Source organism: Hyla sarda, chromosome 2 (genome assembly GCF_029499605.1).
Source record: "Hyla sarda isolate aHylSar1 chromosome 2, aHylSar1.hap1, whole genome shotgun sequence".
Classification (NCBI taxonomy): Eukaryota; Metazoa; Chordata; class Amphibia; order Anura; family Hylidae; genus Hyla; species Hyla sarda.
This window is the reverse complement of record NC_079190.1, coordinates 440,354,806-440,377,688: the sequence shown is the minus strand read 5'-3', so window position 1 is coordinate 440,377,688 and position 22,883 is coordinate 440,354,806. Positions and strand designations below refer to the sequence as shown.

At 46.5% G+C, this 22,883-nt stretch overlaps 1 protein-coding gene across 6 annotated transcripts in view; it reads right to left on the bottom strand.

Annotated features, from left to right (window-relative positions):
- AP1S2 (adaptor related protein complex 1 subunit sigma 2) overlaps positions 1 to 22,883 on the bottom strand; it is a 129,604-nt gene that overhangs the window by 92,961 nt on the left and 13,760 nt on the right. The window contains exon 1 of one of the 6 annotated variants that reach the window (XR_008889060.1): positions 103 to 463. The exons of 1 other annotated variant lie outside the window; for it this stretch is intronic. Coding sequence is in view for 4 of the 5 variants with exons in the window: in XM_056559244.1 (XP_056415219.1) it covers positions 103 to 120 (18 nt within the window). In the remaining variant the exon portion in view is untranslated. Of the gene's footprint in view, positions 1 to 102; positions 466 to 22,883 lie in introns of those variants that run through there. 4 more of the 6 variants (XM_056559244.1, XM_056559248.1, XM_056559245.1 and 1 more) reach the window with 4 other exon arrangements.

The window sequence follows — 22,883 nt, the reverse complement described above, 5'->3', positions numbered from 1 at the left end:
ATTAAAAAAGGCGGCTAGAGGGGGACCCCCGCTCCATGACAGCCCCCTCCGCATGCTCCCCATTAGGTACAGTGTCAAGCAAATCAATAAAAGGTTCCTGACTTGTCTTCCGAGAGGCATGGCTCCTCCAGCACCAGGACCTGATGAAGGACTGGATGCAAATGAAAAATCTGGGACGTGCAGTGCTTTTATTCCTCCATCACAATGGAGAGGTTGTTCTGTAGCAGACGCTTATCTGCATGCATAGCTTTGGCAAAATCCCAGATACAGCCCTGTGACACACGTGAGGAGGGGAATGATGATGGTGGGAGTTACTATGCAGAAAGAGAGAAGGCATGGAGGCAGAGGGGGGTCACCAGACAGGAAAACTAGTGAGGAGACGCTGGGGCACAACACCGAGGATGTGATGTGTCACTGCCATGCTCTGCTCCGAGGAGTCCTCGCTGGCTGTTGTCTATTATCCCTGCATTGTAAGTAGGATGTGTTTCCAAACAGCAGGCAATGCACATACTGCAGGGGGATGCCAGCAGCTGAGGAATAACACAGTGCACCGGGCAAAGGCAATCCCATCTATAGAATACATGAAAGACTGAGCCAGCGGCTGCTATATATCTTAAGGAGGAGAAAAGTTTAAAGATTCACTGGGGGGAAATCTGGGTAGGGGAGAGGGCTGGCCGCAGGCTGCATTGCGGGAGAGGCTGCATGAGTTTGCGGAGCCTTGTTATTGCCTTGTCTCTTCTGAGAGGATACAGAAATAGAGGTGTAGTTTCTCAATGTTAAATACACAGATATATATATATATATATATATATATATATATATATATATATATATATACATACACACACACACACACACACACACACACATAACTATACACACAGATATATATATATATATATATATATATACATACATACACACACACATACACACAGATATATAAATTGTGTATATATATTATATACACACACATAACTATACACACACTTCTATATACGCTGATTTACAAAATAAGTAATTCTTTAAAAAGGACCCTGTCACCAGGTTTTACGCTTTTGCAGCACTAAGATTTACTCTAATACGCTCTGCATTTCAGAGAATTGATAGTTTAGTAATGCAGACTGGACCTGGGTAAGTAGTCTCTGTGGTGGGTCCCAGTGGCTAGGTAGGACACGTCTTTGCCTATGCCAGACAGCGCAATGCCGACACACTATGACTACAGTATGAAAAATCATAGTTAAAAAAATATGCTGGAACCATGGAAAGAAGTAACAGGGGGTGGGGTCATACTTCCCGGCCGGTCCAGAATGACGTGTCTCTTCCTACATATGTATAGGGCAGTGTTTCCCAACCAGTGTGCCTCCAGCTGTTGCAAACCTACAACTCCCAGCATGCCCGGACAGCAGGAGTTGTAGTTTTGCAACAGCTGAAGGCACCTTGGTTGGGAAACACTGCCCTATAAACATAGGGAAAAACACATCACTCAGGGCTAGTTTTATATTTTTGAAAAATGAAAACATGGAGTAAACTAGGAACAGTGGTGGAGACTTATGTGTGTCACAAATGAAAAGTTCCCTTAGAACTTGCTGTAGGATGTCATTATTTAAGGCAAGGCAGAGCTGCTATGAATTTGCATATTTTTGAAATGCCTTTAAAAAAAGAAGCAGTAAATAAATCTCGTCCACTGCAAAGTCAAGAATGAAGCACTGCATTTTGCAGTCACTTTTGCCAAAGTTGTCTATTCGTAAATTGTGCAAAAACTAATTGCGCAAACATTGTGTGCCAAATATTTAGGCAATAAAATGTCAGTAAGACGATGATAAATCTCCCCCCAGTATATATAAATTTACTGTGAGTGAATTGTGCAAACATTTTGAGACTTTTACATGTACGTTCTTTTTCAATCAATAGTGTGGTTAAGGTCAAAAAGAGGTTTCACTTTTGCAGTGGTGGCTGATACAAATAAGACAAATGGCAAATTTTGGCGCAATTTCACGCCAGCCCAACTCAACATAACTTGCTTACATCTAAGGCTTCTTTCACACTGACGTTTGTGCCCGTCAGTGTTCCGGGCGTTAAGAAGATAGCAGGAGAAAAATGTGTGCGTGTCACGTCTTTTTCTTCGGCTATCATAACGGGACTTATAACGGACATTAGAGGAATCCTATTCAAGTCACTGGGATCCTCTTTGCCGTTTAAAACTCCCGTTTTGCTCCGTTACAATAACGAATGTTAATGGAAGTTACAGTAGAAAAAAAATAAAAGCCGTTCACGTCCATTTGTAACGGAGCAACAGTATAGTGTGAAAGGAGCCTAAGCTGTTTATGAAGAACAGACTTATTTTTTTTAGGGGTGGGGGGGAATGGAGTAATTTCAAAGGCTAGGGTCACATCACAATTTGTGCTAGACTACATCAGGAAGCTGTCGAAATGATCCATGGTCTGACAGGCACAGGCCTCTTCCAATTCAATGGCCTGGCATAGTGGTATTCTTCAAAAATTGTGCAGAGGAAAAGTCGACCAGATGCCAATAGCAACCAATCAGATCACTGCTTTCATTTATAAAAAGGCCTTTGAAAACTAAAAGAAGCGATCTGATTGGTTGCTATGGGCAACTTTTCCTCTACACAAGTCTTGATGAATCTCCCCCCTACTAGTCCCTATATTTGGGTCATATTCTGAGCATTTCCAGGTTTTGGATCGCACTGCGAAGCATGGTTTGCAGCACTTTTCAGTCTAAGACTAAGTTTGGATATGATCGGAAAATGACCCAAACAGTTGCTAGATCTGTGTTTTCCATACTGTGTGCCTCCAGCTGTTGCAAAACTACAACTCCAAGCATGCCCAGATAGCATTTGGCTGTCCAGGCATGATGGGAGCTGTAATTTTGCAACAGCTGGATGCACACTTCTTGGAAAACACTATGCTAGATGACAATAGGAATGAATGGGGTCCCTGCCTGTCCCAGTATGGATACATCAGCATGTCATTTTTGGGAAAGTTTGGTTAAACCCAGTACGTTAGATTGTAGCTCATCCCAGGGGTTGAAACCCAACTTGTCTAGGTTTCCAAATGCATATCTATCAAGCAAATCTGTCATTCAGGACTCCGGGAAGGCTGGGTGAAATCCCTTATGTGAGTAAATACATTGGCCCATACTAGTGGGCTGTGAGAACCAGGTAGCAGCAAACCTACTCAGTTACTGATGTATGTGCCACTCCCAAATCTCTGCATCTGCTTTAACTTTAAAGGGGTAGTCCGCTGCTCCAGCGTTCGGAACATTTTGTTCCGAATGCTGGGTGCAGGCGTCGTGACGTCATGGCAACGCCCCCTCAATGCATGTCTATGGGAAGGGACATGGTGGCTGCCACGCACCCTTCCATAGACTTACATTGAGGGGGCGTGGCCATGACATCACGACCCCCGCAGCCCGCACCCAACGTTCGGAACAAAATGTTCTAAACACTTCTACAATGGAGTACCCCTTTAAGGGGTTTTCCAGGACTAAAACATTGATAGGCGACACATTTTTTGATGGTTGGGGTGTCAACCTTTAGGACCCTCATTGATCAAAATATCTGTCTATCCAGACAAATCTCATCTGGAAAAGAATCCAGGAGTCAGACCCCAATCAGACATGGGGACCCTACCCTAAAGTTAGGTCATGTTTTCAATGTTTTCATCCTTGAGACCCCTTAGAAGAACAGGGTCTCTCTCTTGTCTGTTCACTTTGTGGAATATGATGGCACTATATAAGTTTAAAGGGAACCTGTCAAATTGAAAATACAGTCCAATCTTCAGGCAGCATACTACAGAACAGGAGGAGCTGAGCAGATTGATATATAGTTTTAAGGGGAACTTTCCAGGATAACTTGTTATTTCTTTCATGCAAACCTCTGCTCATTCTAAGCTAAGCGGTCAAGTGGGCGGGACTACGAAGTGATCAACAGCTAACTGTGTATTAGTGTGCATTCAAAAAGCTGTCAATCACTGAGTAGGTCCACCCACAAGGCTGCTTAGCCAAGAGATTTATATGAATAAATGACAAGTTATCCTGGAACTTTTACTATAAAACTATATATCAATCTGCTCTGCTCCTCCCGCTCTAAAACATGATGCTTGCAAATCGGACTGCATTTTTAACATGACAGGTTCCCTTTAACCCCTTAACGACAATCAACGTAAATGTACGTCATGGTGACGTGGTACTTACCGCACCATGAAGTACATTTACGCGCCGACATGATCGCGAGCACCGATGTCCGCCATTAATCCCTCCGTTGCCGTGATCAATACAGATCACTGCATCTGCGGCATTGCGGTACCTTGAACGGATGATCGGATCGCCCGCGGCGCTGCCGCGGCGATCCGATCATCCAGCATGGCGGCCGGAGGTCTTCTCCCGGGGTCTTCTGCTCTGGTCTGAGATCGAGCAGACCAGAGCAGAAGGTCACCGATAATACTGAGCAGTGCTATGTCCTATACATAGCACTGCACAGTATTAGCAATCAACTGATTGCTATGAATAGTCCCCTATGGGGAAATAAAAAGTGTAAAAAAAAAAAAAAAAAAGTAAAAAAAATTTAAAATAAAAAAGTAAAAAAAATTAGAAAAACCCCCTCACCCAATAAAAAAGTAAAACGTCTGTTTTTCCCATTTTACCCTCAAAATGCGGTATCGCCGCATGCGTAAAAGTCTGACCTATTAAAATATATTGTTAATAATCCCGTACGGTGAACGGCGTAAACATAAAAAAATTTAAAAAAATACAAAATTGCTGATTTTTGGTCACATTTTATTCCAAAAATAAATAAATAAAAAATTAATAAAAAGTAAAACCTAAGCAAAAGTGATACTGATAAAAACTACAGATCATGGCGCAAAAAATGAGCCCTCATATCGCCCCATATACGGAAAAATGAGAAAGTCATAGGTGGTCAAAATAGGGCAATTTCAAACATACTACCGTATTTATCGAGGTATACCACGCACCGGCCTATAACACGCACCCTAATTTTACCAAGGATATTTGGGTAAAAAAAATGTTTTACACAAATATCCGAGGTAAAATGAGGGTGTGTGTGTGCGTGTGTATACCCCGATACACCCCCAGGAAAGGCAGGAGGAGAGAGGCCGTCGCTGCCGGCTTCTCTCCCCCTGCCTTTCCTGGGGTCTAGAGCCCTGCTGCCATCCCTTCTCTCCCCCTGGCTATCGGCGCCGCTGCCCGTTCTGTCCCCCTGACTATCGGTGCCGGCGCCGATAGCCAGGGGGAGAGAAGCGGCGCCGACAGCCAGTGGGAGAGAAGGGGCAGCTGCACCCATTGCCGGCACTGCTGCCCCGTTGCCTCCCCCCATCCCCGGTTGCATAATTACCTGTTGCCGGGGTCGGGTCCGCGCTGCTTCAGGCCTCCGGTGTGCGTCCCCTGCGTCGTTGCTATGCACTGCACGGCACGGCGCACTGACGTCATGCGCCGCGCAGCGCATAGCAACGACGCAGGGGATGCACACCGGAGGCCTGAAGCAGCGCGGACCCGACCCCGGCAACAGGTAATTATGCAACCAGGGATGGAGGGAGGCAACGGGGCAGCGGCGCTGGCAATGGGTGCCGCTGCCCCTTCTCTCCCCCTGGCTGTCGGCGCCGCTTCTCTCCCCCTGGCTATCAGCGCCGGCAATGGGGCGCCGGCACCGATAGTCAGGGGGACAGAACGGGCAGCGGCGCCGATAGCCAGGGGGAGAGAAGGGACGGCAGGAAAGGCAGGGGGAGAGAAGCGGGCAGCGACGGCCTCTCTCCCCCTGCCTTTCCTGGGGGTGCATCGGCGTATAACACGCACATAGACTTTAGGCTAAAAATTTTAGCCTAAAAAGTGCGTGTTATACGCCGATAAATACAGTAATTTTGTTTAAATGGTTTGAGATTTTTTATAAGCGGTACAATTATAGAAAAGAATATAATCATGGGTATCATTTTAATCGTATTGACCCACAGAATAGAGAAAACATGTCATTTTTACCGGAAAGTGTACAGTGTGAAAACAAAACATTCCAAAATTTGCTAAATTGCGGTTTTCTGTTCAATTTTCCCACATAAATAATATTTGTTTGGTTGCGCCGTACATTTAATGGTAAAATAAGTGATGTCATTACAAAGTACAATTGGGGACGCAAAAAAAACAAGCCCTCATATGGGTCTGTGGATGGAAATATAAGAGTTATGATTTTTAGAAGGCGAGGAAGAAAAAACGAAAATGCTAAAATATGGGCCTGGTCCTTAAGGGGTTAAGGAGTTGTCCCACAAAAAAACCTATAAAAGCATTTAAAATGAATATAAAATTGTTGGGGGCCACAGCACAATGATCAGCAGTGGTGATTACATACTGTCAGCACCATACTGAGCGATCTTCCTCAGTACCATACACTTTGAAAGGAGTGGTGGGTACATTCCTGACCAGTACTTCATTCAACCCCCTGTTCTGTAGATCTGTGGGTAATGAGCGAACTTACAGTAAATTCGATTCGTCACGAACTTCTCGGCTCGGCAGTTGATGACTTTTCCTGCGTAAATTAGTTCAGCCTTCAGGTGCTCCGGTGGGCTGGAAAAGGTGGATACATTCCTAGGAAAGAGTCTCCTACGACTGTATCCACCTTTTCCAGCCCACGGAGCAGAAAGCTGAACTAATTTATGCAGGAAAAGTCATCAACTGCCGAGCCGAGAAGTTCGTGACGAATCGAATTTACTGTAAGTTCGCTCATCTCTAGTCTCCAGCAATCACACATTCAACAAATGTTTCAGCAGGTCCTATACTGGCCATGCCAGCTTTTACAGAAACCCATGTATTAAATAGAATGACAAAAATGAATTTTAAAAATAAATGAAAATTATTATGCCATATTTGATTTTGCTACCCTTTGACTTCAAGGAAAATAAACAGCAGCAAATACGGAAGGTGTGACCCTGAAAGTTAATACATTCATGGCAAATTTTTTGCTAACATTTCTGCAATTTCTGTGTTAGGCTGGGTTCACACTACGTTTTTTTTAAATACAGTTCCCGTATACGGCTGGGAGGAGGGGGGCGGGGCTTAATTGCGGCACCCGCACTCAGCCGTATTCGGGAACCGTATTTAATGCATGTCTATGAGTCGACCGGAGTGAACCGCAGCCTCCAGTTGGCTGCGTTTTCGGCCGTATGCGGTTTCCCGACCGTAGGCAAAAACGCAGTCGACCACGTTTTTGCCTGCGGTCGGGAAACCGCATACGGCCGAAAACGAAGCCGACCGGAGGCTGCGGTCCACTCCGGTCGGCTCATAGACATGCATTAAATATGGTTCCCGAATACGGCTGAGTGCGGGCGCCGCGATTAAGCCCCGCCCCCTCCTCCCAGCCGTATACGGGAACCGTATTTAACAAAACGTGGTGTGAACCAACCCTTACGCTGCAATCAACACTACGTTTCGTCCCTTCATGGACCGGATCCAGTTGTGAGATGGGACCCTGCCCCGATCTCATTTATTTGAATGAGCCGACTGGAGTCAGATAGTGACTCCGTTCGGCTCATTTTTGTCTTGCACCCGGCTTTCTGGCTGGACTGAAAACCACAGCATACCACATTTTTCAGTCTGGCCAGAAAACCGAACATGGGGAAAAAATTAGCCAACCATTCAAATGTCGGCTCATTCAAATGAATGAGATGGGGGCCGAGTCCATCCGGGATACGGGAGCTCCCGGTTTTCCCATCTCTCAGCCGGATCCGGTCCCTGTATGGACAAAAAGTAGTGTGAATGCAGCCTTAACTGGACAGGGCTTATCTGAGAGATTGCAGCCCAAGCATTCCCATTTAGATAAAGGGAACAGATTTTCTGCAGGGTTAATGGTTACAAACTATTTTAAACGTAGCCACTTAAACCCTTATGAAATGTGTCATATGAGTTAATTGTGTATTTAAGGAACTGCCCCAAGCAAAACAACTTTAGATTTCATTAATTCCAAAAGAACATTGAAACTTTTGATGTCAGTGTCACAAGGGAAAACCACTTGTATTTTTAAAAGAGTATTAGTAGTTTTCATTGAAAGTATCCAAAAAAAGAAAATATATATTGTAATACAAAATACACAGTAATAGCCAGCACAACAACCAAGCACACGGGCGCAGCCACTATGACAACGACAAAATATAAGTGCCTCAACTTTAATATTGTAATCAATATAGAGTGCAGCTGCAAACTTCTTTTTGTGTATTTTGTATTTGCCATAGGGGCATCCACCTGTGTCTTTGGTAGTTGTCATGGTTCTCTACGTGTTTTTTGAATTACATGTGAGAGGGAGTAGCAACCCCTCTTAGCCATGAACCCTTCCTTATCCACACAGGGTTTTTTAAATTGACAGCTGGATCCTGCATTCACCCAGGTTATTCCCAGTGAATGTGGTAGAGCAGCGGTCTTCAAACTGTGGCCCTCCAAATGTTGCAAAACTACAACTCCCAGCATGCCCGGACAGCCAACGGCTGTCCGGGCATGCTGGGAATTGTAGTTTTGCAATATCTGGAGGGCCACAGTTTGAAGACCACTGTGGTAGAGTAAGCGTTTTACGCTCCTATCCTAGATAAGGTGGATGGGGGTCATGTTTTCATCAAAAAGTGAGCTAAAAGCCTTAAAGGGGTACTCCCTTGCTAACCATCTTATCCCCTATCCAAAGAATAGGGGATAAGATGCCTGAACGTGGGGTTCGGCCGCTGGGACCCCCGCGATCTCGGTGCAGACACCCTCCATTCATGTCTATGGGAGGGGGCTTGACAGCTGTCATTCTCCTTCCCATAGACATGATTGGAGGGTGTCTGCACAAAGATCGTGGGGGTCCCAGCAGCCGGACCCCACGATCAGGCATCTTATCCCCTATTCTTTGGATAGGGGATAAGATGGCTAGCCTGACGTCACAAGTGGGTGTGCTGTGAAGTCACGGCCACCCCATCCCAGTGCTCTGAACATAATGGGGGAGATTTATCCAAACCTGTTCTGAGGAAAAGTTGCTGAGTTGCCCATAGCAACCAATCAGATCGCTTCTTTCAGTTTTCAGAGGCCTTTTCGAAAATGAAAGAAGCGATCTGATTGGTTGCTATGGGCAACTCAGCAACTTTTCCTCTGGGCAGGTTTTGATAAATGTCCCCCAATGTTCGGAAAGCTGGATGTCTGCACGCAGCCGCTGGGGCCCCCTGTGATCAGACATCTTATCTCCTATTCTGCAGATAGTGGATAAGAGGTCTAGCATCTGGTCTAGAATGCTGCTGCAAACATCTGTGTGTATATATATCTCAAAAGGCCCCAAATTAAGATCTAAACCATTACTCACCTCCCCCTCTGATCCTGCATTGATGCCCTGTTTAGCTTCCAGTCGGCATTCTGGTCTTACTTTAGCAATGGAAGTCACGTGACCGCTACAGCCAATCAACAGGCTCCCATCACTAAGCAGTGATGCCAGGAATACAGAGTACTGACCAGAGGCTAAACAGGGGATCAGTGCAGAATCGGAGGGGGGAGGTAAGTAACAGTTTGTTGTTTTAATGCATTTGGGGCCCTTTTAAAGGGGTATTTCAGCTTTATAAATCTTATCCCCTATCCAAAGGATAGGGTATAAAATGTATGATCGCAGGGGTCCCGCAGCTGGGACCCCCGCCATCTTGGTGCAACCCTGGCATTCTCTGCAGGGCGCTGCCACAGAGACGTGGCATCACAGCCATGCCCCCACGTCTCAGTGTCTCAGCGCCCGACACAGAATGCCAGGGTTGCACCAAGATGGCGGGGGTCCCAGCGGCGGGACCCTTGCGATCATACATCCAAAGGATAGGGTATAAGATGTATAAAGCCGAAATACCCGTTTAAAACTTAGGAACAGCACAACACAGAGCTTAAAGAAAAGACATCCCAGAATAGTAATTTCATGGGGAATACAAGTGTCTACTAAAATGGGCAGGTCCAGAGAGGCCACAGGTCTTCCTTATAGGAAAAAGCTATCAAATCTCTAACCCTGAGGCAGTGTTTCCTAACCAGGGTGCCTTCAGAGGAGACCCATGACCCAACCCAGTGCAGGTGTGAGGACGTCACTGATCGGCAATTACACTGCGGAAAAAGAAAGACGCAGTTAGCCGGTGCTGGAGAGGAGACTGCTGCATGGGATATGAGGTAGGCCTACCTACATAGCTACCTGGCCACCCACTTACATAGCTACCTACCTATCTGGCTATATACCTACCAACATAATTATGTATTTACCTGAGGACATACCTGCTTATCGGCGGACTTCCTAACAAGGGAACTATTTAACCCCTTAAGGACTGAGGGTGTACATGTATACCCTGCTCCCGTTTCTCTTCTTTGATGCGCGCTCAGGAGCTGAGCGTGCATCATAGCGGGATGGTTCCGGTCGTCAGGACCCTTGTCTAATGTAGGACAAACCCCTTAGACGCTGTGATCAAAGTTGGTCATGGCATATAAAATAAAATAAAAATCCCGGCTTAGTGGTACTGATCGGGACCGCGGCAGTGAAAACACTGTGTCTTGATCAGCTGAGAGGATGATCAATGAGGGCATTATTACAGTTTGGTAGCCTATAGATGGGAAGATTGTGTAAAGGAGGGAAGGACACTGGAAAAATGCAGAGTCTAAGATGTTTGTCCTGCAGATGCTAAAGAGGCAACTTTTGGCTGGAAGAAGTCGTCATGGCGGTCTGAGCCGGATGGAAAAGAAAAGGAAAGAGGACGACTGCGATCAGAAAAGATGTCAATTGTGAGTCCCTTGACTTAACTGAATGTATATTACTACTAGTGTTGAGCGGCATAGGCCATATTCGAATTTGCGATATTTCGCGAAAATATGGATGAATATTCGTCATATATTCGCAAAATTCGCATATTTGCGGCCTTTTTTTACTATGTGCCATAAAACTTGCACGCACAATATCGTGTGATAAGAGCTAAAAGAAGGGAGGGATCAATATGTGCGAAAATTCGCATATGCGAATTTTCGGGTGCCCGCCGTTCTGACACAGTAACTAGTATTGGAGCCTTGTTTACACCACAAGCTGGAAGCAGGGAGGGATGATCGCTGTGATGTGCACTGTGAAAAAAAAAATGCCAATATTCGTAATTGCGAATATTTAGCACTATATTCACAATATTCGCATTGCGAATATTCGCGCCCAACACTAATTACTACATGACGTGACTTTTTTAGGGAGAAGATTGGGTGTCAGACAATCATTGGACATATAGCACCTTGCCAGGAGTGTGAGTGGCACTAGGTAAACTTCTGGCTTGAAGTTGTAGTTTTTCAACAGCTGAAGGCACCCTGACTGGGAAACACTGCCCTAAGGTCCCATTCACACTGCCGTTGCTCCCCATCATGAACGGCCGTTAAAAGTCTATTTATTATTATTTGTTTAGTTTTTTTTTTTTTGCAATGGGCAACAATGGTTCCCGGCGGCTCCCATTTAATATTATGGGGGTCGCCGGGCATTGTTTTATTTTTTTTTTATGAGGGGAATAGCGGGAGAAAAAGATGGCGCTTGCAGTTCTTTTTCTCCCGCTATTCTCCCTGGCTCCCCCTATTGCCATCCCACTTCCGTGTGCTTTCAAATACACAGCGGAAAACCCGCTAAAAAATCCGTGCGTGTGAACGTACCCCAAGGCATTTTTTTATGTGGTGAAATTTCACAGATTTTGGCATCTAACCTGCATGTATTCTGTGCTGAAATTCACAAGTGTAAAAAAAATTTAAAATCTTCAATAGGAATCCATGTTGTAGTTTCTACAAATCATAAACATAGAATAAAGCACCAGATTTTTCTCTTGTAAGCACAGGGCCTTATACATCACACTTTAATTCTGTAAACAGTCTGGCTCTAATGCCATAAACTACCACATACATAAAGGAAAAGATTTAGAGATGATAATAAAAATCATTATTGATCTCCTGCGGCTCGTACAACGCATTATAACTAGAAGTCATACGGGACAATTCATTTTTTTCTTGTCAAAAATCTTAACAGTCTGAGTTATGTTCTCACATTTACTTTTATCACAAATGCTTATCTCAGTGTTTCCCAACCAGGGTGCCTCCAGCTGTTGCAAAACTACAACTCCCAGCATGCCCGGACAGCCGAAGGCTGTCCGGGCATGCTGGAAGTTGTAGCTTTGCAACAGCTGGAGGCACCCTGGTTGGGAAACACTGGCTTATCTTATTGCCTAGTAACAGGACAGGGAACCGCATTAACTGTGCCACAAGTTCCAGAATTGGTGTGGATTTTTCCTGAAGATTTGTGTAGGTAAAATCCACAGTGGATTACAGTCACGTGTCACTAAATTCAACAAAATCTCCTTTACATGCTGCAGGCATTTTCCACATTGGGTTTGACCTGCAATGTGGATTTAAAAATGGTATTCCAGGAAAAAACATATATATATATATATATATATATATATATATATATATATATATATATATCTCAACTGTCTCCAGAGAGTTAAACATATTTGTAAATTACTTCTAATAAAAAAAAATATTAATCCTTTCAGTACTTATGAGCTGCTGAAGTTGAGTTGTTCTTTTCTGTCTAAGTGCACTCTGATGACACGTGTCTCAGGAACTGTCCAGGGTAGAAGCAAATCCTCATGACAAACCTCTTCTACTCTGTGCAGTTCCTGAGACAAGCAGAGATGTCAGCAGAGAGCACTGTTGCCAGACAGAAAACAACTCAACTTCAGCAGCTGATAATTATTGGAAGGAGTAAGATTTTTTAATAGAAGTAATTTACCAATCTGTTTAACTTTCTGAAGCCAGTTGATATATATATATATATAATTAAAAAAAAATAATGATTTTTCCTGGAATACCCCTTTAACATCTTCAGCATGTCAATTGTGGTAGATTTGAAAAGGTATAACACCTGCCTAGTGAGAAGAGATGATGGGGGTGCTGCATCGACTTGAAGCATCTTATATTTATTTACTCTGGTGGAAAACAATTTTCTTAATCTTAATCCTTCCAGTACTTATCAGCTGCTCAGCTGTATGTTCCACAGGAAGTCTGTCTGCTCTTTGCTGAGACCGTTGCAGTCAATGTCAGGAACTGTCCAGAGTAAGAGCAAATCCTTATAGCAAACCTATCCTGCTCCAGACAGTTCCTGACATGGACAGAGGTGTCAGCAGAGAGCACTGTGGTCAGACTGAAAAGAACAACAACAAAGAATTCAACTTTATGTGGAGCATACATCAGCTGATAGGAACTGTCCAGAGCAGGATAGGTTTGCTATGGGGATTTGCTTATCCTTCCAGTACTTGACATGGACAGAGGTGGCAGCAGAGAGCACTGTTGTCAGACTGGAAAGAACTATTCATCTTCCTCTGGAGGATACAGCAACTGATACGTACTGGAAGGATTAAGATTATTTGAAATAGAAGTAATTTACAAATCTGTTTAGCTTTCTGGCACCAGTTGAATAATAAAAAAAAAAAAAAAATTCCCACCGGAGTACCCCTTTAATCCATGAGGGTTTCCCTCCTTTTCTCCAGAAGGATGAACATTTGGATATGAAAATCTAGAAAGATTCCTAAGAATGTCTTCTGTTGGGCAGGGATCAAATCTGATGTTTAAGATTTATTAACCTCCCCAAGGACTCTTTTTGGTTATCTGGATTTATTTTCTGCTTAATCTCTGTAGATGAAGAAAGGATAGTGCCTCCATCACTATCCGGGGGACGGGTGAATTCCCAAAGGGGAGTGCCACAAACTGGAAATGACAAATCTGCCCTTTGTAAAAATCATAACGCTTTTAATTTTCCACCTACAGACCCATATAAGGGCTTGTTTTTTGTGCCACCAATTTTACTTTGTAATGACATCAATCATTTCACCACAAAATCTATGGCAAAGCCAGAAAGAATATTTGTGTGGCAAAATTAAAAAAAAAAAAAAAAAAAAATGCCATTTTCTAACTTTTGGGCCTCTACGCAGTACACTTTTCGGTAAAAATTACACCTTATCTTTATTCTGTAGGTCCATACGGTTACACGGCTACCTAATTTATATAGGTTTTATTTTATTTTACTACCCAAAACAAATTATAACTACATGCACCAAAATTTGTATGTTTAAAATTGTCACATTCTGACCCCTCTAACTTTTTTACTTTTCCATATACAGGGCTATATGATGGCTAATTCTTTTGCGCCATGAACTGAAGTTTTTAATGGTACCATGTCTACTTTTTGGTTGCTTTTTATAAATTTTATACATTTTTACAAAATGGCCAAAAATATGCAATCTTGGACTTGGTATTTTTTTACGTAAAGGCCATTGACCATGCGGTTTAATTAACCTTATATTTTTATAATACCTTAGGGTACTTTTAAGAAACATCAGTAGTGTCCTCATAGAAATCAATGGAATTCCATAGAACCACATTGATCTGTGTGCTCTGCACTCGATTGATAAAGCCTGGTTCAGGCAGGCTCTATCAATCTCAGAGCCGCAGCAGTGGAAGGAGAGGTAAGCCCTCCAGCTACCTCAGCAGTGGATCGCGATCGCACTGCAGGGGGGAAATCCACCCCACTGGACCACCAGGGACTGGTTAAATCTGCATTTAGATGCCGCTGTCAGTTTTTGGTTAATAGCCAGCCGTGGCTATTGCTGCATGTCGGCTATTAGCGGCAGCCCTCAGCTTCAAGAATAAGCTGGGGGCTGCCCAGTATGGTGCGGGCTCAAGTCGTGAGCCCGCACCATACACCAGTTGCCTTCTCAGGGCGAGCCGGCTCGTCCTTAGTCGGCAACCGGTTAAAGGGGTACTCCAGTGGAAAACTTTTTTTTTCCCCCAAGTCAACTGGTGCCAGAAAGTTAAACAGATTTGTAAATTAATTCTATTAAAAAAATCTTAATCCTTCCAGAATGTATCAGCTGCTGTATGCTACAGAGGAAGTTGAATTCTTTGTTGTTGTTCTTTTCTGTCTGACCACAATGCTTTCTGCTGACGCTCTTTTTATTATAAATATATAAAAACTTAACAAAACAGAAAAACAGGCTTAACTAGCATTAACAAAACACAACACAACAAAACCTGCCTAACTGGCCAGCCCAACTTAACTAAACTAACTAAACACATAACATTATACCTACATATAAATTATCAAAAATACTATCACACACACATACCCACACATTCTTTACATAAACATAAAAATAGCTTTACTTAGCTTTAACTAAAAACAACCAGACTTGGTAAAACTCAACCACACATTACATTCACAACTAACCCACCCCAAAACCCCCACCACCACCCCCCCCCCCCTTTTTTTTAATATATATATGTTTTTTTATATATATTTTTTTATTATTATTATTTTTTTTTTACTAAAATTACTAAAAAATTTTCCCTCACATATATACACATATATACATATATATATATATACACATATACATACACACCCTTTTTTTAATCTACACTACCATAATACAACCAATATTAATGTAATATAAAAATGCTAACTAAATCTGATCCGACTGCCTATCCCCATCCCCTCAAATAAGATAACCAATCCATACTATATAATAATATATACAATACGAATATAAAAACACAAATACATAACCTAAATGCAAATACATACATAAACTATATACACCAACAAACCAAAATATACACCTACAAAACACATGACATCCTACACTAGACTAACCCATTACCCACACAACCACCCACATTGACATGGGTCAGAGTCCATAGTCCATGGATATCAAGTCCAGTCCACAATTGACCCATGCCAGCCCCTCCAAACATCCACCAACCCACCAATTCCCCCACCCAACCTAATCTATACCCAAAACCAACTATACAAATACAACTTCATAACATAACATATACAAAACAATACAACCCACCTTAGGCCCAAGTTCGGTCGCCTGTAAGCCCTTTACGCAATCCATATTCTGAAAACAAAACAAAAAGACTAGGGTGTACATGCATAGCCCACCACCAGGAAGAAGGATGGCAATCCTGATGTTACTTTATAAACTCTCTCCACTAACTTTTCCCTACGACTCACCCTACTGTTATCCCTTCAACAAACTGACCCTGCACTCGCCCTCTCTCTGTCCCTACATTGCTATCCCTAACCAGAAAAAGGGGTACTCTACCCAAGAGGTCTAGTACCTAGGGCACATCAAATGAAAAACCTCTCCACAGGAGAGAAGCCCTGCTGGTACCAAGACTGCCATACTCCAAAGACCTGATCTTCCCGAGGTCACCGGTGATGTTCCTACAGACCTCCACCTCGGAGAGGACTTTCCGCTGTGTAGATACTAGACACCGTGCGTTCCACGTGTAGTACCTAACTACTAAGCTGACTACAAATAAAGTGCCCCGGTCTCGGCCACCCAGGTTCCTGAATGCCCCATAAGCCCACTCCGGATAGGTAAGGCCGGCAAGTTGACTCCAGCCAATGGAAGCACCCACCCGGTTGTAGACCCCTATATTAAAGGGACAATGAAGCAGGAAGTGGTCCATGCTTTCCAGCATGTCCTCGCACTCTTCTCTGGGACATCCCCGGTCATCAGAGCTCCTACACTTCAAATTGTCCCTCACATATAGCTTCCCCTGAAAGCAGCGCCAGGCCAAGTCCCAAAACTTCTGGGGGATCCTTTTCATGTTTAAAAGGTACAACCCCACCCTCAGATCCCGACCTGGGCAGTCCCTGAGCGCCAGAGGCTTCTGGAAGTGGGTCAACAGAACCCGTTTGTCAAGGAACTGCCTTGACTGGGTCCTGATCTCCCACACTCCCAGACCCCACCGACGTATCGCCTTCAGAGTTGGGGTAGCATAAGCCGGAAGATATCCGTGTGGCGTACGGAGGTCCTTCACTTGCCCTCCTGTCTCCCATTCCTGGAAGAAAGGCCGAAACCATTCCCTGCAGGAGATTACCCACGGAGGAGCCCTCTCTGACCAGAGGTTTGAGATGTTAGCTTTCAAGAAGGTGTTTGTTAAGAACACCACAGGATTTACCATAGATAAACCCCCTAGTCTCCTCGTGCGGTACGTAACCTCCCTCTTGACTAGGTTCATCCTGTTCCCCCATAACAGTTGGAAAAACAGGCTGTAGATCCTAGTGTAGTAAGCCTCTGGCAAGATACATACACTGCCCAGATAGATAAACAAGGGGAGCAGGTACGATTTGATCAGGTGTACCCTTTCCCTGAGGGTCATAGACCAACCCTTCCATTGGTCCACCTTCTGAGCGGCATCCTGGAGCTTACCATCCCAGTTTTTGGTGGGATAATCATCCTGGCCGAAAGTGATGCCCAAAACTTTTGCTGACTCTTGGGGCCCTGGAAGGGTGTCCGGGAGATCAAACGTGGGATCTCCCCCTCCCAGCCAGAGACTCTCACACTTATCCCGGTTGATCTTAGACCCGGATGCCTCAGAGTAGCGGTCCACTTCCGACATCACCACATCGACCTCCTCTCTCGAGGACACGAAAATGGTGACATCATCAGCGTATGCCACCACTCTCTGGGCGACATCCAGCTCCGCCAGACTCATCCCGACTCCCGCCAACGGCCCACAATCTACCCTCCGGACGAAGGGATCGATCGCAAACACGTATAAAAGCGGGCTCAAGGGACAACCCTGACGGACTCCGGACCCCACCTCAAAAGAGCGGCCAGACCAACCGTTCACAAGCGGGAAACTCTCTGCCCCTGCATAAAAGATCTTAAGCCAATTAACAAAAGTACTTGGTAAGCCATATCTCAGTAGGACGGACCAGAGGTAGTCATGGTTCACCCGATCAAATGCTTTGGCCTGATCCAAGGACAGCATGTACCCCTTCCAGAGACCCGCACTACTCCGCTCCACTGCCTCCCTGACACTGAGGACAGCACTTAAGGTGCCTCGGCCTGGAACAGAGCAGTGCTGAGCCCCCGAAAGGAGCCGGGGTGCAAACTTCACCAGCCGATTAAACAGTATCTTGGCCAGAAGCTTCCTGTCCGTATTGAGAAGAGCTATGGGCCTCCAATTCTCAATCCGGCTAGGATCTTTACCCTTTGACAGGAGAATCAGGGCTGACCTCCTCATTGACTTCGGCAGAGTGCCCGAGGAGAGACACTCATTGAATACCTCAGTCAAGAGGGGAGCTAAAGACTCCTTAAAGGTCCTGTACCACTCGGATGTTAAGCCATCCGGACCTGGCGACTTCTTAGGGGCAAGCCCCTCGATCGCCAGTCTCACTTCCTCTTCCCTGATTTCTTCTGCCAAAACATCAAGAGAGGGGTCTACCCCTGGCTCAGGAAAGGTTTCAGCCAGGAAAACCGACATCCCGTCTCGATCTAGATCCTTTCTTCCCAAGAGGTGCGAGTAGAAGGATCTGACGACCTCCAAGATCCCCGATCTGGACCGATTCAGAGATCCTGTACTATCGATCAGTCCTGAAATGACTTTACTACTCACTGACATCTTACAGTTTCTGTAAGGGTCGGGCGAGCGGTACTTCCTGAAATCCCTCTCAAAAACCAAAGATGCGTGCCTATCGTACTGACACCTCATCAGCAAGGATTTCACTCTGGAGATATCCTCTCGGCTACCTCCAGTCGAGACAAGAAGCTCGAGTTTCCTCCTCAGACCCTGATACAAGCGATACCTGTTCAGGGACCTGAGGCTCGAGAGCTGGCGGAAGAACCCCGCAACCCGCTTCTTGAATATCTCCCACCACTCCAGCTTATTACTACAAAGATCCAGTAAAGGTACCTGACTCTGAAGAAAATCCTCAAAGGACTGTCTTACCTCCGCTTCCACCAGGAGGGACGAATTCAGCTTCCAATAACCTTTACCCATCCGGGGGGTCTCTGAAACATTCAGGGAAAACAAAATCATACAGTGATCGGAGAACTCCACCTCAACCACGGACACTGCGGAAGAGACAGCTTCCTCCTTTAAATAAAACCTGTCTATTCTAGACCTGCGGCTACCTTGATGATAGGTGAAACCCGCGTGGCCCGAGGGGCTCCGGATGTGGGCGTCCTCTAGGCGAGCTTCTCTAGTTATGCTAATTAGTGCCACACTATCGCAAGTCAGTGGACCATTGGAGCCTCTCCTATCCTGGGACCTCGTGACATTATTGAAGTCCCCTCCAAAGATCACCTGCCGACTCGTAAAAAGAAAGGGCTTAATCCTCATAAAGAGATCTTTACGGCCCCGCTTAGTTTGCGGGGCGTAGATGTTAATGAGCCGGAGCTCTTGTCCCTTCATGAAGACATCAATGATCAGGCACCTCCCCATTTCTAGCTCAATAACCCGTCTGCATTCAACAGGAGCGGAAAAAAAGACCGCCATCCCACTATACGGCTCAGCCGCAAGAGACCAGTGGGAGGGACCGCGCCTCCACTCTCTCCTGGCTTTTGCCAGAGAGGCAAGATCTGACAACCTGGTCTCTTGTAAAAAGAAAATGTCGGCTTCAACACGGCCGAGAAAATCAAAGGCTGCAAATCTAGCCGTATCCGACTTTATACTGGCACAGTTAATAGATGCCAGCGTCAGTGGGGTGAGTGCCGCCATCATGGGTGATTGAGTTAGATGGCCTCACCCCTTAAACCTTCTTCCTCTCCTTCCCTCCACCCCCATCGGAATCAGAGGAAGACCCTTTACTTCTTTTTAAACTCTGGGACATATCCATCCCAGGATCTTTACCTCCGGCACCTGGTGTTACCTCTCCCCCTGAGGAAACTACCCCAGAGGAAGGAGGCTCGGTACCTCCTGGAGGCCGCACTGCCTCCTGACCCTCGAGAAGAGGAGGGGAGATGGTATCCCCGAGGGCCTCATATCGATTCGAAAGGACGATCAGAGGGTCAGAGACTGAGTTGTTCCTTCTATGGTCTGAGGCTACAATTGAAGAGGAGGACGGCGCCACCTTACTCTTACACTTCTTCCTCCTCTTCTTCTTTTTCTGGCCACCATTTACTGTCTGCCCCTCCTCCTCCTCCTCATCCACAGTTTCGGATTCAGAGGTATGACTGGAGGAAGGAGCATCTTGACCTTCTTCCCTACGCAGTCTCCCTATCTCCTCGTCCAGTTTGGCCTCACCCAAAGCCTCAGAGTTATTCTGACCTCCTTCTGAGCCAGTGTCTGGAGTGGGACCCCGAGCTACCCCTGGCACCTGGGCATTCTCAAGGGCCCTCTCCAACCTGCGCTTCTCCTCTCGCCTCCGCATAGAGGGGGTCTTATGTTTTTCCTTCACTGGCTTTGGTGCCCCCTCTCCTCCACTGGTCCCCTCCCCCGCCGGGGCAACTGTTAGGCTTTCCCCAGACGGGGCGGTCACAGCATTAGAGAACGAGCGCAGACACCGGCTGAACGGGTGACCTAAGTCACCACACAAGTTACACCGAATCTGCCCACAGGTGGCCGCCAGGTGACCCACCCCACAGCAGAGGGCGCATATCTGCAGAGTGCAGTTGGCACTAAAGTGGTTTGGGTCACCACACCTGTGACACAGCTTCGGCTGCCCCTGGTAGAAGATCTGAATTCTGTCGCGTCCCAGGAAGGCGGCCGAAGGAATGTGGGTGACAGTGTTCCCGGAACGCCTGAGACGGACGGAAAACGTCCAGGCCCCAGACCATATATTGTGCTCATCAAAGTTTTTCCGGGGGATGTCTGTCACCTCCCCGTACCTGCCCAGCCAGGTCATAATGTCATAACAAGAAAGTGACTCGTTACGGGTCAAAACGGTCACTTTCTTTACCATACTCTGGCGAGATACCGCTTTTACAGCGAAATCTCGCCATCCGGGCTCGTTTTTCACCAGCTCATAATTAGACCAGAAGAGATCTAGTCCCTCCGGCCTAACAAAGCTGACGTCAAACTCAGAGGAGCCAAAAGGGTGGATCAGGGCAAAGATGTCCCTAGCCCTGAAACCCATCTGGAAGAGAAGCTCCACCACTTTGCCCCTTTGGGGGCACGCATCTTCGCCTTTCCAGACCAGACGGGCCACATTCCTGCGACCTACCTCCTGCCCGGGTGTCTGGAGGGACCATACAGTCTCCCCATTTCTCTGTCGGAATGCTCCCAGACCATGTCTCTCCACCCAGAAAGATAGGTCCATCTCCTTTCCCTCTACCTGGAGCGTCCTTTCTCCTCTCTTTAGTGCCTCCAGGAGGCGCCGTTGCAACTGACCGTCACCAGATACAGGAGGTAAAGATCCCACTGAGCCCCCGGCCGCCACGCTGGCATAACTCCTGGCGACCGAGGGGGCAGCCGGACCAGACCCTGTCCCTACGGCCCCACCTAAACCACCTGCACTGCCACAAACGTCACTATTATACACACCACTACTACTCCTCTCATTCACTCCACTATCACTCCTCCCATCTGCACCACTCCCACTCATTCCACTACCACCCCGCCCATTCACTCCACTACCACTCCTCCCATCCGCACCACCACCACCACTCCTCCCATTCAATCCACCACCACCACTCACTCCACTACCACTCCTCCCATCTGCATCACTGCCACCCCGCCCATTCACTCCACTACCACTCCTCCCATCCGCACCACCACCACCACTCCTCCCATTCAATCCACCACTCACTCCACTACCACTCCTCCCATCTGCATCACTGCCACCCCGCCCATTCACTCCACTACCACTCCTCCCATCTGCACCACTACCACTCCTCCTATTCACTCCATTACCACTCCTCACATTCACTCCACCATCACTCCCACATACACTCCTTTCATCCACAGCACTACTACTCCCATCATTCACACACCTTGTAGTGACATTGCTTTTGGTTTTATTAGCAGTGTTTTTGGGATCAGCCGCTGCTTCACCCACTACCTCTGGGCTGGCCAGGACATGCTTTAGCTGGATCTCTGTCGGCGATGCTGATTCCTCCTCCATGTGGGATGTCACCGCAGACATCACATCCCGAGGCCGAGGCTGCCCCTCCAAGCGCACCTCTGCCCCTCCACCTGCCACTGACTTGCAGGGACCCTCCTCCCTCACAGGGGAAATCCCTACAGCGTCCATGCCACACACTGCGCCTGACTGCACGGGATCAACAGCGGGTCCCGGTGCCTGGACACTCCCCCCCCTCTCAGGGGAGTGCCCTGCAGAGCTGATAACAATGCCAGGGACACCCACCATTAACCCATCCTGCTCTTCCCTACCAGCAGGATGCGTGACTGTAGCACCCACAGCCATGTTGGATGCAGCACTGTACCCCCCGTGCTGGTCCCGTTCCACAGCAGAAACTGGATCTGGCAGGGTGGGGGGCCCAGCAGTCTGAACCAACTTCTCAGGTGGCCCAGACTGCTGGATAGGGGAGAAAACAAACATGACTTGCTCCTCAGCCTTTTTCTTCCTCCTGTTCTTTTTCTTCTTCTGGCTCTCCTCAGGGCCCAGGTCCTGGCCAAAACTGAAATTTTCCAGACGGGTGGGTGACTCCTGCATCACTATGGCCCGCAGGAGCCCCCCACCGACTGGGCCGCTGTCACCACCATCACTACTGTCGCTTTCCTCTGAGGTGGTTGGTAAGGCGACTTGGGCAGGGTTAATATATTCTGCACTTGGGGTGACAGAGGTCTTAGGGGTACACGGGGTATCACACACATCCCCCTCACTCTCATCACCCTCACTGCCGCCATCTCCCTCACCACCTTCCTCCATCTTCTCCTCTGTATCACACAGGTGTTCTTCCTCCCCCTGGCTATCCTCTTCCTCCTTCACAGGGGTCCGCATGATTTTATAGCGGTCCTCGTTTTTTAATTTTTCTTTAAACATACCCGCTCCCTCTATGATCTGCATTCGGGCTCTCACCACCTCCTGCTCCTCTGCCTTCAGCTCGCAC